This window comes from Hypomesus transpacificus, chromosome 11 (genome assembly GCF_021917145.1).
Source record: "Hypomesus transpacificus isolate Combined female chromosome 11, fHypTra1, whole genome shotgun sequence".
Classification (NCBI taxonomy): Eukaryota; Metazoa; Chordata; class Actinopteri; order Osmeriformes; family Osmeridae; genus Hypomesus; species Hypomesus transpacificus.
In genome coordinates, this window is record NC_061070.1 from 5901764 (window position 1) to 5915671 (window position 13908).

At 41.6% G+C, this 13908-nt stretch overlaps 1 protein-coding gene across 1 annotated transcript in view; it reads right to left on the reverse strand.

The window, feature by feature from the left end:
• Nucleotides 1-5: 5 nt before the first annotated feature.
• chs1 (chitin synthase 1) overlaps nucleotides 6-13908 on the reverse strand; it is a 39975-nt gene continuing 26072 nt past the window's right edge. Inside the window, exons 10-21 of the mRNA XM_047029874.1 lie at nucleotides 11548-11748; nucleotides 10982-11266; nucleotides 10396-10575; nucleotides 8253-8554; nucleotides 7939-8162; nucleotides 7715-7857; nucleotides 7475-7556; nucleotides 6938-7199; nucleotides 1300-1410; nucleotides 974-1191; nucleotides 723-789; nucleotides 6-405 (exon numbers count right to left, since the gene is read on the reverse strand). Coding sequence (XP_046885830.1) covers nucleotides 334-405; nucleotides 723-789; nucleotides 974-1191; nucleotides 1300-1410; nucleotides 6938-7199; nucleotides 7475-7556; nucleotides 7715-7857; nucleotides 7939-8162; nucleotides 8253-8554; nucleotides 10396-10575; nucleotides 10982-11266; nucleotides 11548-11748 — 2147 coding nt within the window. The 3' untranslated portion in view covers nucleotides 6-333. The remainder of the gene's footprint in view (nucleotides 406-722; nucleotides 790-973; nucleotides 1192-1299; nucleotides 1411-6937; nucleotides 7200-7474; nucleotides 7557-7714; nucleotides 7858-7938; nucleotides 8163-8252; nucleotides 8555-10395; nucleotides 10576-10981; nucleotides 11267-11547; nucleotides 11749-13908) is intronic.

Genomic DNA, 13908 nt, shown 5'->3' on the forward strand with positions numbered 1-13908 from the left:
TTATTTATAGCTTGAATTTGACAGGATACACACATTTTATTTCAGTCCCTGAAATGCAATCAATTATATAAAGAAAATGAGTAATCTCCAAAATAATATTAAAAACACAATGATAAATGACATGTTTAAAAGGGCTTTGTTTACTTTAGGCCTATTGAACACAATGATACGTTCTAATCATTACACATCACACTGTGGTTGAGTCTTAATTCCACACATACTAAATGTGCATACAATGCAGTGCTTTCACTCATCAACATTCAGTAAAGTAACAAACCTAATTAATAGATGGTCACAAGGCAATCCTTATGGTCACCAGACAGTTGCAGTTAGTTAAAGGTCGTCACTAGTAATGACTAGCCCGTTGGCGATCTGGTTCTCTAGAATAAGCCCCTCATCATCCTCCTGCGGAAATGGTAAAGCAGAAACACATCAACAACAAACATAACCATCACAAACCCCCCACAATATACGTTATTATTTATTATTAATTTAGCAATACAGATACAAACACAGACCCCTACACTCCTCCATTGCACACTTGGAGATGGATTATTAACTGGATATACAGTATATGTCCATTCTAGTCATTTAAAAAATGTGTTTCAAAACAACGTAATTGTTTAATGGTGTTGTCAGCTAATAATGACAGTAAGTTGTTTCTTACAGTGCAGATGTTCTTTTGTTACACTGCAGCAGTATTAATTATGTGGGTCACTTACTTCGTTCTTTTCCTTGTAGTCTTTTTCTGAACTCCTGTAGGACACCACGTGGATCAGAGTGTAGATCCTGGGGAAATGCAGACAATACACCGTCACAGGTTTACAAGAACTGGTCTGGTCTGTGTTCTTACAAGAACAAGAAGCATGCTGGATAGTGCAGTACATCAGTGTTTCTCTTACTATTTATAAAGATATATTACTCCTTGTCTGATATGTTTGGTTGTGTGCATGAAGGAGAGCAAATGTTTGACCTGTGGTAGAGCATGGCCAGGAACTGGATGATCAGCAGAACAGCAAAGGACAGCAAGAACATCAAACTAAGAGGCTCCACCTTCAGATAATCTTCAGCCTGGCTTCCATTTGGGTAGAACTTGGGAATCTTGATGCTGATCACATCACTTCCAATGGCTTGGAGGAAGAATGTAGCCACAACCCACAGAACATTAACAATGAAATACAGGAACACAGCCTGTAAAAAACAAACACGTTTTTACCATAAAACAATTAAGGTTTTGTGTATACGGAGAATATGGACAAAAATGAATACTGAATAAGGACGGGAAGTTAGGAATCCCACCTTGTTCCTGAGGGACTTAAGCTCTCTGGTTACCACTTCCTTTTGAGCTTTGTCATCGACAATAGGAGACAGGTACCTCTCAAGCAGCTTTATCCAGAAGTCAGTCTCATCCTTCAGACACACAGGACAACACAAGATAGTAAACTCGAAAGTTTGCGAAACCCTACAGAGATAGTACTTTTGTAAAAATGAAAAACCGTAGTAAATGTATACCTCAATTCATAATACTGACATTCCAAATAATGGACTCAAAAGAAAAATTTAATGTCATTGTTTATCTAACAAAAGTGGGTGATTTAACAAAAACTCTGATTTCATAGGTGCAAAAATATAAGTTAATAGGGTATCAGACGCACCTCCTTTCATAGCAATAACCTCAACCAATAGGTTTTTATAGCAACAAATCAAATCTACTTTGGGGAATTTTTGACCACTCCTTGCAGAATGCAGCCAGTAGAGTGAGGTTGGATGTGTATCTGCATGAACTGCCCGCTTCAGATCCTGCCACAGCATTTATATTGGATTCAGGTCTGGGCCAATCCAAAACACAAATCTTATTCTTCCTCAGCCATTCTTTGGTTGTTTTGTTGGGATCATTATCATGTTGCATTTTCGGCCAAGCTTTAACTTAAAAACTGAGGGCTTGAGGTTATGTTCCAGGATTTTACAATATTCCCCAGAATTCATGATTCTATGGACTGTGGAGTTGTCCAGGTCCCGACGAGGATGAAAAGCAAGCCCAGATCTGAATGTTCCCACCACCATGTTCACTGTTGGGAGAAGGTTTGTATGGTTGTATGCAGAGTTGACTTCTTTGCTAAATAAAAAAACGGGTTTAGTTGTGACCAAAAAGACACATTTTTGACTCCTCTGTCCAGAAAGCTTCAGGTTTCTCCAGGTACTCTCTGGCTAAGTTGAGTATGGCAGCTTTGTTATTTTTTGAATCAGAGGCTTCTTCCTAGCAACCCTCCTAGAAAGCCATGTTGATTGAGATATCTTCATATTGTGGAAGCATTCACGTGTGTCCCAGAAACAGGAAGAGAGGTCTGCAAATCACCCAAAAAACTTTTGGGTTGGCTTTTACCTGAATTACAGGAAACATTTTATTTTCCTATTTCAGAAACTAATCCCTGTCCAATCTTAGACTTAAAAAATCCTATGACTATAAATTGTATTTTTAAATCTTCAGTTCACATTGTAAAAGACAGGAAGATAGATGGTGGGACAATTTAGATTTCATTCTGCAGTTAAATGTAAGATAAAAAGATGTACAATAAGAATATATTCTGTAGAAGACATTTTATTGAATAAATTAATTAGGGGCCAAGCAGCGAAGCACTCGAGCGCCACCAACGTGTCAAAGGTGGAGTTGCGTGTACACACGTAACTTTTGAACCGCATGTCCGATTGTCAAAAATGAGGTACCGTTGGATTCCTTGGATCAAGCCGAGTTCTACGCACACCTTGGCGTCCCTTCCGCAATTTCCTGTTTTATCAAACACCTTTGAAAACCTACTTCTGTCACAAATGTTGTCTAATCGTCCCCAAAATTGGCACAGATGATCCTCAGACCAAGCCTCACAAAAGTTATTGAAATATAAATTTGATCCTCACAACCGTTTGTCCTTGACAGCCCGTCAAATTCAGCAGAAAAGATGCCAAACAGGAAGTTAAGTCAAGTCTCAGCACTTCTTTGAGGCAGTGATACCAAATTCGGTATGCGGACTCGGAACCTTATTCTGAGGATGCCCCCAAAAGATTGTGTCATGGGTCTAATGGGTGGCATGAAGCATAAATGTGTTTTGGCTAAAAACTGTTATAGATTATCTGTAGGCCCATCATTTATAAACTTTCTTTTGTTTGTAATGTTTTTTAGCCTACCTCAATTCTGACCTGTTTGCCGAGTCCGACACTTGGACTTCTGTATGCGTGCTGCAGAGGCTATTTGGCAAGCTCAGAAGAGCGCGCGGACATGGAAATTCTGCGTGGGTTTGTGTTTTCGGTTAAACTGCTTTGATTTTACAAGTGTTGATTGGGATATTGCTTTTATTTTTTCTGGGATTATCAATCTAAATTAATGCACTAACTAATAAAGTAAATTGTTAAAACTTTAGATTTTACTGGGGCATAGCAGATTTATACTGGGGCACGTGCCCCCGTAAAAAGGGTGTAACGACACCCCTGGTCTATACCATCCTAATTTAGGAATTGAAACTTGGGAAATTCCTAGGTTAAGATGGTTCTGTAATAGCTAAATTCCTATCCTAAAATGAAATGGGATTTTTTTCCGACAGGAAACACGTTTCTGTGATACCAAAAATTCTGAGATGAGATGGGATTTCAGACGTTTCTGTAATGAGGCCCCAGAATCACAAATACCGATGTGGAATTCAAATCTCAACATCAGAATCAGAAGGGATTTTATTCGCCATGAATGTTTGAACAGACGGGAAAAAGGAATTTACTTTGGCAGGAAGGTGCATACATTAAACATATAGGAATCTTGAAACTTAAATATGTGGTCTAACTATACAAAAGGAGCAAAGTCTAGCTAATACTACGGTGATTTAGAATACAAAATAAGATATAAAATATAAAATATAAGTAGCCATCATTTACAATCTAACCTAAAAATACAATAGTGCAAATTGCAATGTGCAGGGTGTCATTGTGCAGATTGTGATTTAAAAGTCAATGAGAGTCCTTGGCCTTGTTAAAGTGGTCAACAGCGGATGGGAAGAAACTGTTCTTGTGGCGTGAAGTTTTGGTCTTGATGGACTGCAGCCTTCTGCCAGAGGAGAGTAGCTGGAAGGGGTGAGCCACAATCTTCCTCGCTCGCCTCAGGGACCTCGAGGTGTGCAGATCCTCGAGGGAAGGCAGATTGCAGCCGATCACCTTCTCAGCAGTGCGGATGATACGCTGCAGTCTGCTCTTGTCCTTGGCAGTGGCAGCAGCGTACCAGATGGTGATAGAGGAGGTGAGGATGGACTCAATGATGGCTGTGTAGAAGTGCACCATCATTGTCTTTGGCAGGTTGAATTTCTTCAGCTGCCGTAGGAAGTACATCCTCTGTTGTGCTTTTTTGGTGAGGGAGCTAATGTTCCCACTCGAGGTCCTGGGAGAGGATGGTGCCCAGGAAGCGGAAGGACTCCACAGTGGAGAGTCAATCAGGGTGATGGGGGTAAGTGGGGCTGTGCTCTTCCTGAAGTCCACAACCATCTCCACTGTCTTAAGAGCATTGAGCTCTAAGTTGTTCTGGCTACACCAGGTCACCAGGTTGTCAGCGTCCCACCTGTAGTCAGACTCTTCCCCGTCAGAGATGAGCCCAATGAGGGTGGTGTCGTCTGCAAACTTCAAGAGTTTGACAGACGGATGGCTCGAGGTGCAGCTGTTGGTGTACAGGGAAAAGAGCAGGGGAGAAAGGACGCAGCCCTGAGGAGATCCGGTGCTGATGGACCGGGAGTCAGAGACTTGTGTTCCCAGCTTAACGCACTACTTCCTGTCAGACAGGAAGTCTGTGATCCACCTGCAGGTGGAGTCGGGCACGTTCAGCTGGGAGAGCTTGTTAAGTTCACAAACAGGATCCTGGCGTACAATGTTGGGGAGTCCAGATGCTGTAGGGTGAAGTGGAAGGCCATGTTAACGGCATCATCTACCGACCTGTTGGCTCTGTAGGCAAACTGCAGTGGGTCCAGGAAGGGGTCTGTGATTGATTTGAAGTGTGCCAGCACAAGGTGATCAAAAGACTTCATTACCACTGAGGTCAGGGCGACGGGTCTGTAGTCATTAAGTCCGGTTGGCCTGGGCTTTTTGGGCACAGGGATGATGGTGGAGGACTTGAAACAGGCTGGCACATGGCATGTCTCCAGGGAGGTGTTAAAGATGTTGGTAAACACAGGAGACAGCTGGTCAGCGCAGTGCTTGAAGGTGGCAGGAGAGACAGAGTCCGGCCCAGCTGCTTTGCGGGGATTCTGCCTCTTGAAATGTCTGTTAAGTTCACCCGCCTGAATGGAGAGAGTCGTCACTGTAGAGGGGGGGAAGGCCTCATGGATGGGAAGGGGTAGTTCAGGACTGTCCAATTGTCTTTCAAATCTGCAGTAGAACTTGTTCAGGTCGTTGGCCAGGCAGGGCTCTGGGCTTGTAGTTGGTGATCTGCCTGAGCCCTCTCCAGACAGAAGCAGAGTTGTTAGCAGAGAACTGACGCTTCAGTTTCTCAGAGTTGTTTAGCCTCTCTCATCGCCTTGCTAAACCTGTTCTTCGACTCCTTGAATCTGTCTCTATAAAAGCTTCCTCCTTCTCTGACCTCAACATTCTGAGCTCTGCTGAGAACCAGGGCTTGTCATTGTTGAAGCTCACATTGGTGCGTGTTGATATACAGCAGTACTCACAGAAGCTGATGTATGATGTCACAGCCTCAGTGAGTTCATCCAGACTATTGGTAGTGGTCGGGAACATATCCCAGTCAGTACAGTCCAAGCACGCCTGTATATCCTCCATAGCCTCACGGGTCCACTGTTTTGATGTCCTCACAACAGGTTTACAGAGCATAAATTTCTGCCTGTATGCAGGAATCAGACAGACCATGGTATGGTCAGAGTAGCCCAGTGCTGAACGAGGGACAGCATGGTAGGCTGTATTGACTGTAGTGTAGCAGTGATCCAGAGTGTTCTCTTCTCTGGTAGGGCATTTGAGGAATTGTCTGTATTTAGGAAGTTTGTGGCTGAGATTACCTTTGTTAAAGTCGCCGAGTACGATAACAAGGGAATCCGGGTTTGCTCGCTCCACACTCAGAATCTGGTCGGCGAGCGTGCGTTGGGCCTCTTTAACCTGTGGACCCGGCGCCATGTAAATTCCGACCAAAATGAGCGACGCAAATTCTTGTGGCGAGTAAAAAGGTTTACAGATTATAAAAAATGATTCCAGATCCGGAGAAAAATGTTGCACAATCACTGCCACGTCTACACACCAGCCACTGTTGATGTAGAAACAAATACCACCGCCTTTGATTTTGCCGGAGAGTGCTGTGTCCCGAACAGCTCTCATGAGTTGAAAGCCTGCCAGATGTAAGGCGGTGTCCGGGATCAAATCGCACAGCCATGTCTCCGTGAAGCACAAAACCGAAGATGAAAGAAAGTCTCTGTTTTTCACCATCAGTAGCTGAAGTTCGTCCATTTTATTGCACAGTGAACATACGTTGGAGAGGAAAAAACTTGGGAGCACTGTTCGGATTCCACGTCTGCGTAGCCGAACTAGCGCTCCCGCTCGCTTTCCCCTTCTACGGCGTGTCACTTCATGAGCAATAGCGCGGCAATGGCTAGAATTCCCACTAAATCTGCCGCTGGAAGCAGAAAAGTGGGAAACAAGTCCACAGGAGTTGTGGTCCTTATGTTTAGAAGTACTTCTCTTGTTAGAGAACCCCGGAAATCTTGGCAGAACACTGAATTAACAGACAAAACAAGACAAAACAGAGCGCACCTAACAACCGCGGCAGCCCTCACCGGCCCCATCTTGGTCCCAATTTGTATCTCATATTGTGCCAAAGGTCCCAATGCCTTAATGCTTGACCACCTACCCTGTTCTGACTATTCTGGAGTAAATATTTGTCGGCTACAGTATAAACATGCACAATATGCCTTACCTCTGTCAGTTTCTCCACCTGAGGGGCAATAAGTGTTTTCTCGATGGCTCGCTTCACCCTCCTCTCGAGTCGCTCAGCTCGATTGGTCTTCAGGATCCGTCGTGCCTGCTCGTCCAGAGCATACTGCAGTTCCTCTAGCTTGCTCTCTGAAAGGATATCTTCTGGTCCCACCCTGTCCTTCAGTTCACCATTTACTGTGTCCGTCAGCATCATAACAAGCTCCTCACACACATCCTCCTGGTTCTTGTTACGCAGTGTGTACCTGAGAAAGAGTTACGTATATCTGTACCTGGATACAGAGCTTGTAAAAGAACTAACCTTTACCTGGACACATAGCTAAAACTGACCTGTACCTGGATATAAAACCATTGTTATACAACTAACTTTTAACTATATATAGCACTAGAGTTATAGAACCGACCTGTACCTGGATGTAAAACTCCAGGTCCAGAACTAACCTATAACTGGATATACAGTAGAGCAAAAATAATAGAACAATAATATTAGAACTAACATTTAACTGGATGTAAGGCCTACCTGATCTGCTCCTGCAGATTCCTCTTCATGTTGGCATAGGTCAACTTCTTTAAGAACTCAGTCTTGACTGGTTCCACCCAGTCTGGTATGGCAAATTGAAGAGAATAATGTCTGCATTTAGTATTAGTAGCTATCATAATTTGAAACAATAGTTGTGTCAATACTGTGTCTAAAAGTAAAACCTTAGTGAAAACTAAGACAGGTATTGTATTATGTGAACAGCTGAGCTGGACCACCCACCACTATCAGGGACCAACTTTGTCTCCACCTGCATAGTGTCATCATAAAACATTGTCATAGTGTCATCGTCATCTTCATTGTCATCTTCATTGTCAAGGCTGGAGTTTGTACTGACATTCTTAGAGATGCTGTCGTCACTCCTACTGAAATAGCATATTATTACATTGATATAATTTTGAAGTGTCATTCAGACTATAATCAATCCTGAGATTTTATCAGTGTACCTATAGCCTGATGCTGAGTCTCCATCTTCATGCTGTAGTTTGTTATCAGAGAAACACCTTTTGCCACTTGGATGGATCTCTTTTCTGGCATCATGGTGTTTGTTTCCTTCCTGTGGGATCTGTAGTACTTCCTCGTATGTAGATGAGGAGAGGACTGCCTGGGTCTTCTGACTAATGGCATTCTGCATCTGTTGCAGAATCAGATTATCTGTCTCTTGAGTCACCTGTAATGAAAAAAAAATGATAGTCTATTAGAATACAACATTAATTTTACATCGTTCCCGAGCACAGCTCCCCACCATATCCATACAAACCTGTATTTTCACGTCCCAGCAGCAGAGTTTGCAATTACGGTCACAGAGGACACTCTGCATTTTTTTCTCCTCCATCTCTTTGCTCGATTCCCTGGTGCCCCAAGACACTATGTGCATGTTAACCAAGGAGTAGATAGTCAATAGCAGGTAGCCCGATGGGATGCAGATGAAGTACATTAGTCCGTAGATGATCATGCTGAACTCCTCTGGGTGCAAGATGGCTGTAACCAGGTACATGATTGTCATGGAGACCAGGAATAGCCCTGTGGGTGTGAGGAATGTTTCTTGCTGAACCATGTCACCTAGAGGAATGACATACAGTGACATGACGTTAAAATGTAAAAATATACTGCAGGCTATATCAACATATTTTAACAGAGCGTTGTAGACCGTAAAATCACATCCTCTCATTTTCATTTTTCGTTGCCCCGACGCATTGTTCGTGTTGATGTGAATGCTCCATAACACTGTCACGTAAGTCGCATAATCTTTCCTCATCAATACTTAGGGAATCGATCGGCTACTTCTCAGACCTCAACAAAAAATGTTATATAATAAAAATATTTAAAAACTATGTGTCTTCACACAGTACTTAAATATGTTGACATGCACTTCTTTACGGCAATATTGTGGAATATCTTGAATGTCTCTAAAGACAGAGAACCGTTTATTGCTGCGTTCCGACAGCCTGTTTCGGCATATTGGCCTACTAGGTTTACGGTTGTTTTTCAAGTGCCAATAGCCTATAGTAGCCTACTGCTGCCAAAGCTATCTGTACTGTGATATGGTACCAATACCGGTTTAACATACAACTTCTTGACGTAGTGCTGTCAATGTTGTATACATTTGTAAATTGATCATTCAGACAAAGCTTTGTCAAAGTTCACCAAGTGTTTATTTCCAAATTGTTCTATAAACATCACAAACAATAAATCTTCTGTTCTAGAACTTCTTAATTTTTATTTTAAAGAATTGCACTATGCAGAAGTCTTAGATATCCAAGATTTTCTTTACATAAAAAAACATTACAACCACAAAGCTTTGTCTTTTGTCTTCTGACAGGGTTCGTACAGATACTGTATAATGAAATTCCAGTACTTTCAAGACATTTTCAAGCACTATTTTGGGGGTTTTCAAGGACTACAATCAGAGATCTCATTTATCAAACATATACGTAATTTACTTTAAATTAATCCTTATTAAAGCTACATATGTTATTCAATCAAGAGCAGCAAGTGATTTTCTCTTTTTCTTTTGTTCTTTGATTAACATTACTGGGACGGACAGTCGTGGGTTTATTAGACGTCTGTCTCTTTAAGACCTGACGCACATGTCACGGATCTGACACAAATCCCGTATCCTTCCAGCTCTTCACCTTCATTTAAGACTTTGAAACTCATTAAAGACTGCTTACGAGGTTACTTAGGCTCTTATCGTGCTTGAAAAACACTTAAATTAATTGAGAACATGATCATATGCTATAACGCAAACCAAAGAATGCCAGAAAAAACGGATGGTGCTTTAATTAAATTAGCAGGAGGGGGATGGGCTGAGGCGATACTTTTGCGAAAAAGTAACAAAAGCGAAAAATAAATAAATATATATATATATATACTATTTATTTTTATGAACACTTAATTCAAGCACTTTTCAAGTACCTCGTCATTAATATGACTGTTTTCAAGGGTTTTCCAGGACTTACATTTCAAAGTAAAATTTAAGTACTTCACGCACTTTAAGCACCTTGTACTGTTCTGTATTTGGCAGTATGAAAGTGCAATTTAGCTTTTCGTTTTTGTTTTGTTTTCAATCATTTTAGCTTTACTTAAAAAAAAAAACATTCTTTATAAAAAACATGTCTATATGTATATATAGACTTTTGCACCATTTGGGGCATTTCTGCTTATCAATGATAATGACAGTAAGAGAGAGACAGGACCTTTCCAGGAGAGAGCGTGTGGGGACTGGAGCGTGTGGGGACTGGAATTGAACCCTGGCTGCTGCTGTAAAGCCTTCGCTTGTGATAGGTATGTGTTTTTACGCAGTGAGCCTTTAGATTTTGATATGCTCTGCAATTGAGGCACTGTTGTAGCTCTGTATGTGCCACCAAAAGCCAGCCAGTCAGCTAACGGGTGAGCCTCACCAATAATGGAGAAGAAGGAAGCAGTCATGAGGAAGGCATAGAGAACACTCATAATGGCTGCAATTGAGATCTGGAGGTTGGGTTTGGCCACAAAGCACACAAACATGTAGAATACAGGTGGGATCACTGAGATGACGATGGACAGGGTCCCTGGAATCTGAAACACAAACTGGAAAGCTCCTAGAAAGAAAACAATGCAAACACAAGAAACAATATGAGTCAAGATATACTGAGTACAATTATGTATGTATACCATTTTATTATTTAACATTTAAGGGTTAATCTAATTCTGGGTGTCAGAACAAAGTTCATGTCAAAGCACCCTTTTCTATCAGAGTTTAATGCTGCTACATAATGTATAGAACCTAATTTATTGATGAATGAAATGTGCCAGTACCAAAGTTAATTACTACTGTTTCTTCATAGAGATCAGCTGAGCTAAGATTTTTTCCATTTGGCCCTCTTTAACAGTATGTTATCTGCCCAGTGCCTGCCCAATGATATACAAAGTAATGAATAATGGGATTGGAGGAGAAAACAGGCAAGAGTAGTGAAAGGAAGACAAGTCTAGAGTTCGGAGCTTCACCTGCTATCATGAGGGAGACAGAGGCTGGTCCAAGGATGGAGGAACTGACAGTGAACATCTGGTAGAAAATATAGAGTCTTGAGATGGAGCTATTCCTTTTGACAGTCTCTCCTCCACTGTGCAGCAGATCCAGGGTGTTGGCCAAGGTGGATGGACCCCAGCGACGTCGCTGGTTATAAAACTCCTTAAACTCCTGGGGCGAGTTAGTGTAGGCGTCAGATGCTGCATTGTACTCCACTCTCCATCCCTGTTGCAAAAGCAGCGTGCACAACCACCTGTCCTCTCCTGGATAGAGGTGTGTGGGAGGAGGGGTGTGTGTGTGGGGGGGTGGGGTGAGGTATTGACTGATTAGGAGAAAGTAGCTAATTGCATTACAGTGACTCTGTAATGTGACACTTAAATATGTGTAATATAATTATGAAGCACTCCTTTATATTTCCAGTAAGTCAAACCAGATTGGACCTAAATGGCCTAAAAGTACTCAACAATTGATTTGGTGATGACTTTCCATATCAGACCTGAATGTAGGTTTAAATTGGAGTTACAGTTTATGGTTAGTTGGTTACCTTGGTCGTACTGGACATACTCCGAGGCTTTTGTTGCTGTGGTCGTGTATCTCTTCAAGACATTGTCATCCATGAGGGCAGAACCTCTGAACAGACTGAAGCAACCAGGCGAGCAGAGGACGGAACCAAACACATGCTCAGCTGTCTTTTGGAGCCAGTGTCCTACAGCATACTCAAATTTCTGGTACCACACCATTGGACCTTTGGAGGAGGGCAACTGCATTAGAGGCTGATTTCAAGCACCATATCATACAAAAAGTGTGCTGTTTTTTGTATGTTCTAAAATGTTTAGCACCTTGCTAAGATTGAATTTGATATTGCGTTTACATTTGTTTGTTCATTATTTCTATTCCGATGTTGTGAACACATTTTTATATAATTATGTTTCAGCTGGCTTAATATTTGGATTTCAGTTTATGTAAGCTTATTGGTTGATTACTTTTGACCCTTGACCTGTTTTTGTCGGGATATTTATTTGGAGGAATGGAAACAGGTGGAGAGAGAAGATGGTGGAGAGCAGATCAGAGTTTGTGTGTGTCGAGTTTTTATACAAATTTTGCAGTCCTTGTAAAACTTAAACTTTAGGATATTAAAGTTAAGTGAGTTGGATGTGTTATCAACTAGGTGACCATATTATGAATGTAATTGGTGAGTTGTTGGTTACAATTCATTAAGGGACTGCGTCAGACTGGAAAAGACAGAATGACGGATAGCCAAATTCATGAAACTTTCCATTCTTCTGGACAATCAAATACTTCTACTAAACTGTGTTAATATTCTCCCTGGACGCCGTCTATCTGCTCAACCAACTTTCCTATCATCACCACGCCATGAGGTAACTGGTTGTGCCGCGTGTTGCCCATAGACGTCAGCCGCCATCTCGTGCTGTGGGCCAACGTACCCGAGCCACACTACAGCGGGCATTCAAAAGCCTGGGTTTTTATTTTCAATTAGTAAAAAGAATAATTTCGGGCCATTGATTTTGTCTATCCAGTTGAGATCTTTTATATATTAAATGTAAAGATGATTTATGTTACGTTGGATGCAGATGCATATTTTTTTTTTGAAATAGTCACCTTTGGCATCTTTGAAAAGAACAACTTACAAATTCATATTTTTATATTAGTTAAAAATAACTCAGGGCGCCTTACCAAGTATTTTGTATTTTGCCAAAAACCGAGGAATGAGGGGCGCTACAAAAGTTTATTGGAATAATATGGGCTCTATCTTTCGCATGCAAATGCAATCTGCAACTAACAAAGCACAATTGTCACACTTTTGTCAAAAGCGACACATAAATAAAACTTAATTTAAGATATTAGAATACTTGTCCAGTCTACTATTCAGTGGCGGTTCTAGACCAATTCAGGGAGGGGGTAATCAGGGGACAGTTATACTTTTAGAGGGGCCAGTTACATTAAACATTATTCTTGTCATATAGTTTTCTTCACTGCATTGCAGGCATTAACAGGCAAAATACCATGTTTATAATTATTCAGACTCTAAATTTAGCGGGACCACAAGGGGTTCCAAGATTGTTCCCCCCCCCCTCCCCAATTATGTTATGTTTACAGTGATACATTTGGGCATGAGTGATTGATTTCAGCTAGGTTTTTTTTCACTGTATGTAGCACGCGAGCGTTCACGTAACATGGTTGCAGAAACGATCCCCCGGCACTTGAGGACAAATGAGGAAATGTACAGACCTATGTAGAAAAGAAAGAATGTAACTTTTGGGGATTCTCAGTGTGAGAAAGAAGAGGTGTGGTGTGTCGATATGCGTAAGACCTGGTTTATGCTTCTGTTGGTCTGCGTTCTTAATGTCATGTAAGGGTGTGCGGAGACATTCAGCATTTATAGTTGTGCAGCCTTCTTGTAAATACATTGATGAAAATTGCATAAATCATTTTTGCACTTGGCGGTGCTGTCTTAAAAAATTGTGGTTTGTTCGCTTGTAGTGCAGAAGAACCTCACAAAAGATGTACCTGTGGTTGGTAAACAAAAGCTATCTAGTAATTTCGCCGGAGACTCAAAAATGACAATTCATGACACGTTTGAGAGAACTAGTGAGTTGGAAGAACTTATTTGCTTAAAGTTAAAGTTGGTTTTGAAGCTAGCTATTTTTGCTTCTGTTTGACATGATTCAAATTAAAATATCCCACCCCCTCCCTTCAAAGCCACCAAAGGCAGGCTAGGGCAGGGGCGGTTTTACCTAATTGGAGGCCCTGGGCAAAGAACAATTTTGAGGCCCCCCATAAGCCAACCAGCCAGCCACCCCCCCACGATTAGATCGAGGCTTTATAAGCAGAGGTGATACAGGAAGTCTGTCACATGTCTTGCCCGTTTTTACTACAAAAACCT